The sequence below is a fragment of the Paramormyrops kingsleyae genome, chromosome 7, assembly GCF_048594095.1.
Source record: "Paramormyrops kingsleyae isolate MSU_618 chromosome 7, PKINGS_0.4, whole genome shotgun sequence".
Lineage (NCBI taxonomy): Eukaryota > Metazoa > Chordata > Actinopteri > Osteoglossiformes > Mormyridae > Paramormyrops > Paramormyrops kingsleyae.
The window spans coordinates 16,462,852-16,467,797 of record NC_132803.1 but is presented as its reverse complement, the minus strand read 5'-3'; the positions used below and the strand labels follow the sequence as shown (position 1 = coordinate 16,467,797).

Sequence of the window (4,946 nt, the reverse complement as noted above, 5' to 3'; positions counted from 1 at the left end):
TCTATCTTATTTCTTTTTATTTGAATTTGATTGCCTTTGCTTTGTCCATGTGCAGTTCCCGCAGTAGTTCCTGTCCTTCAGTTTTTTTCAAGACAACACTGCTATCTGTTTTCATAGCTTCAAGCTTCAGGCATTGCTAGTGTCAATATGTTACTTTTTAAAATGTGCTTTAATATGAATCCAACATTTCCCTTTGTGCCAATTTGTTTTTCATTGCATTATGACATACACAGAGCATTGTGGAGCATATCGCGGGTACATTACCGTTTGCCATCAGAGTTGGGGAAGTCACTCAAAAAAGTACTCCATTAAAGACAGAGGTGGAAAGTTCAGGTCCAGAAAGTCAAATTCAGACCAAGGTTTTGTTTCAACCAACCAGTTGAGCTTGAAGAGTCACAGTCACAGAGTACTCAACTGGTTGGCTGAAACAAAACCTTGGACTGAATTTGTACTTTCGGGACCTGAACTTCCCATCTCTTTTTGTAATGGATTACTTTTGTGAGTAACCTCCCCAGCACTGCTTGCTGTGCATTGCTGGGCATTTTACAGTGCACTCTCTCTGATCTTTATTGTCCCCAAGGGGTAACTTGTTGTACATCAGCAGTATCCAGAGAAACATCAGACATACAATAATAAATAGATAATAAAACAGACAATAACAAACATAAAAATCCCTCTGGTTAAAAATAAAAAGCCTATGACATTATATTTTACTGTCTAATTAAACAAACAGTTCCTGCAAAACTTAAAACTGCAGTTGGAACCAGTTAGTCAACCATGACTTTATGGAAAATTGATCACTGTATGTCTCTCCCCCCCCTCCACGGCAGATTCCATATTTATTTTGTATCAGACGGTGCACTATGTCCAGCACTTTACATGCCCCTTGTGCCGGGGGCAGGGGAGAGCGGCGGTGCTGGCAGTTTACTAATTCATGCCCCCTCAGAAGATGACGGCTGCCTATGGTGCCTAAAGGGTTGGCCGACACTGCTCTATGTCTACTTCTGTGAAAATGTATTACTAATCCAGAGTTTTCATTTCAGTCCAAACACCCAACACACAAGACAAGTCAACAAACATATTTACATAGTTTCCTTTCCAGCACAAATTCTCCCTAAGTAATAAGAAGCAAACCAGTATTTCCCCGGAGTATTACTAATTGAAATAAATGATACTGAAGAAAATACATCACCACAATCCTGCTCAGGATAAACAATCAGAAAATGGGTTATTATACAAGTATCACATGATTGTTTAAGGACATTTCTACCTTCAGTGATCAAAACAGTTGAAAGTAAAACTTTATTTCAACTTTATTGCATCTGTTTCTAAAAGTGAACCAAAGTAATTAGTGTGCAATTCGCCATGAAATTGCTAGAATAAAGTTTTTTTGCCCTGTGCTACATAATTACTAGAAGACCATCTGGTCAGTTAGATACAATGCTTTTGCAAAATGGCTGCATGACATGGCTGATTAGAGTACATCTTCCGATCATCCATAAAAACATGTGACACACACTTCCTCACGCCCAACCCAAAACATTGATACGTTAGCCATTAGCATGGTCTGCCAGACTGTTATGTCATAATGCTCCATATGTTATATCTCCATTATATAGAGTATATTGTCATTATTATTAAGTCAACTATATGCCAAGATGCTGTAATGGTCATTATTGCTTTAGAACGCCTATGCCTGTATTAACAGAGAACATTTTATATCAAGTAGCAGTGTAGCACTAATAAGAGTAATGGAATTCATCTACTTATTTTGATTTTACTTAACCAAAGCAGAGGAATCCATTGGCTAATATGTAACAGTTAACTTGACGTATTAGGTGACTGTCTTGTTTACATGCATACACATTACCTTATTGCCTTCATGAATAAAAGAGTTTTGATAGTAGCTAGAATCATATCATGTTTCAAAAACTGAAGAACGAATGGTAACACTTTACATTAACTGCACCTTCATAATGCATTCATAAGAAATATCATGCACCTTCATAATGCATTTATAATGCATTCATAGAACAGTCATGAGCAGCATGTAAGTATACCTTAACGTGTCTTAATGCATTGCATTTACAATATTTTCAATGAACACTACAGCTGTAATATACATTATTAGCAAACATGGTTGTATAATCATAAAATCTTTATTAATGTATATTAAATAATAATAATAATATCATTATTGTTGTTTTCTGTTCGTTTAGAATGTGCTTAAATTGTACATACACCAATAAAAATAAACAGTAGGTGTCACCATTTTCAAGTTGTGTCAGGAGTCAATACAAATTTAAATATTCAAGTGCCTTTAAACTCCTGGCTTTTATAAGACAAAGTGAATTCTTGCTTAAATATAGTTTGAAAAATCTAACATCATTTAAAAAGAATTAAAAAAATTATAAGTAGAGTTTATGGATGATGATAACCCATAAACATGAGGTAATGCACTATTTTGCTTAGTACGACGAAAAAATTGACTATAGCATTTTAAAAATGTTTTCAAAGCAGCTCATTTAATAAAGTAATTATTGTAAACTTTAAGTTTTGTCTTTGATTTTTAAGTGGTTACAAAGAATCTGAGCAAAAAGGTAATAACTCCCCTAAAATATTGTATTCTTGCAACAAAATTCTGTATTTACTGTTAACAAAGCTCAATAAATCTATAACTTTCAAGTAGAATTTTTAGCCAAACATCTGTCAATGAACATCTATATCAATGTAGTTCCACTGTTAGCGTAGTAAGGCCCACAGTAAATGATGAGTTATGTACTTCAGGGATTTCTTCTGTTTGTTTGTTTATTTATTTTATTGCATTGAATGAGTGAGAATATACAGGCAAAACCGAGACATCTCTGGTACGTAAAGCGATCCTAACACTATAAATAATGAAGCGCTGAGCAGCCTGTAAGATAAGTTCACTTAGTAAGTCTCCTTTTTCACTCGGCTTTCTCTTCTGATCACATGACTCATGCAAGTGTAGTAATTTTTCATGAACTTGCAGTGGCCTCTGCAGTCACAGAAGAGGTGGTTCAGGAGATCCATCCCAACCTGCTTTGCTGCAACTGGCCAGTACCCATAAGCCAATGTGAACCCAATTGCCTTGGCCTTGTGCTATCTCGTTGTGGAGTCATGGGTCAAATGAATTGTCTTACAGTTAGAAACCCAGGAATTGCTTACGAACCTGAGTCTGGGGAAACAAATAAATAAAAGATGGCCACAAAAAAGAAAAAAAACGAAAGAACGAAGGAAACTGAAGACGAGGACGATGACGTTGAGGAAAGGCGATCGAAATCGAAAAGCAAATCAATCGCAAATAGAGACATCCCTGACAGCAAGCAGAGGAAAACGAGGCAGAAAGAGGACTCTGAGGCTGAAGGAAAAGAATCCAGTAAGAAAAAGAGCAAGAAAGGGGGAGAAACAAATGAAGAACTAAAGAGAAAGAAGAAGCGAAAAAAGGACAAAGAGCCTGTACAAAATGAGGTGACTGACAATGAGATTGACAGTCAAGAAGAGCGCAACAATAATGTCACAAACAAAAAGGAGCAGAAAAAGAAAACAAATAAGCAGTCCGAGGATGAAGAAGTGATTGTTGCTATCAGAGAGGAGAAGAAAAAAAGAAAGAAAAAGAACTCATCTGCTAACGGTGACCAAGAAGACGAAATGGGATCCAAAGATCAGAAGGCCAAAGAGGGTGGCAAGAAAAAGAAGAAGCAGGCTGAGGATGAGGAGGAGATTCCTGATGAGGAAGAGGAAGAAAATGAATCTAAGAAGAAAAAGAAAGGCAAGAAATCTAAAAAAGATTCGGCAGACAGCGATGATGACAAGAAGTCCGGAAAAAACAAGAAATCCAAAACAAAGCAGATTGACTACGCTGAGATGTATGAGAAAGAGCTGTTGAACTATCAGAGTGATTCATCTGACAGTTATGAGGATGAGTTCTACAAGAAAAAAGGTAACGCTGTACCATAACCCCAATGCTTGAATACCCCGCAGCCAGCTCTAGATATGCCTGGCTGCATTGGAATATTACCTCAATGCTACACATTGTTAGCTCAACCTTAGGAGGATTAGGGAGTGACCGGCAGGTTGTGGAAGGGATAATAGAAGCCAACTGAAATCTCAGTATCAGTATTTCGCCGTAATACCTCTTGATGTCATTTATACCTAAAACTTAAAAAAAAATATCTCCTATTGGTAGGAAAAGTGATGATGTAGCTGCTTTATATAAGGATGTATTACGGAGTAATTAGATGTTTACTATCACTTGATGACTTTGATTCCCTCCTCTGTGTGACTAAAGGTACACACCAAATTTTACTACTAATTGTCTAGATTAGATTAGATCAACTTTATTGCTACCATGGGGAAGTACAGAGAATACAGATGAAAATACATTTTGTGTAAAACACAAGCAAGGTGCTAAGTACCCATAGTGCAAACAAGTCTACAAACCTCTTAAATGTGCTGTTGTAGATTTTTCTTAGCTACTATCAGTTATTTCCAGTTATAATAACCTACCTTCTTATTATTGGCAATTGCAATATCCAAAACGATAATCCTAATGACAGTACTGCCAAAAAACTGTTTTTAAGTTGTTTGATCTGTGATAGCCTGCAAAAGGGCATATTGATACTCAGTCTTGGACTTGGTTATTAGTGAGAGTCTCAGTGGTATTATGAGTATTAATATTATGGAATTAGCTTTATTAATATTTAGTTCTGTTTAGGTATTTCTGTATTTTTATTGACATTTTGAATTGTCTAGGTATCTATGCAGACCCGTCAGTCAAAAAAGGCACAAATAACCCAGAATGAGCAAAGACAAACTAAGTGGAAAAAACTAAACGGTGGATCCATTATGACTATAGAGAAAGACTTCAGATAACTCTGAAGTATGACTAGACATTTTTCTCTGTTATTAATGGGAACAAAAAG

At 36.2% G+C, this 4,946-nt stretch overlaps 1 protein-coding gene across 1 annotated transcript in view; it reads left to right on the top strand.

The window, feature by feature from the left end:
• The first annotated feature begins 3,644 nt into the window (after positions 1–3,644).
• Positions 3,645–4,946, top strand: part of loxhd1a (lipoxygenase homology PLAT domains 1a) — a 41,964-nt gene continuing 40,662 nt past the window's right edge. Inside the window, exon 1 of the mRNA XM_023822953.2 lies at positions 3,645–3,964. Coding sequence (XP_023678721.2) covers positions 3,673–3,964 — 292 coding nt within the window. The 5' untranslated portion in view covers positions 3,645–3,672. The remainder of the gene's footprint in view (positions 3,965–4,946) is intronic.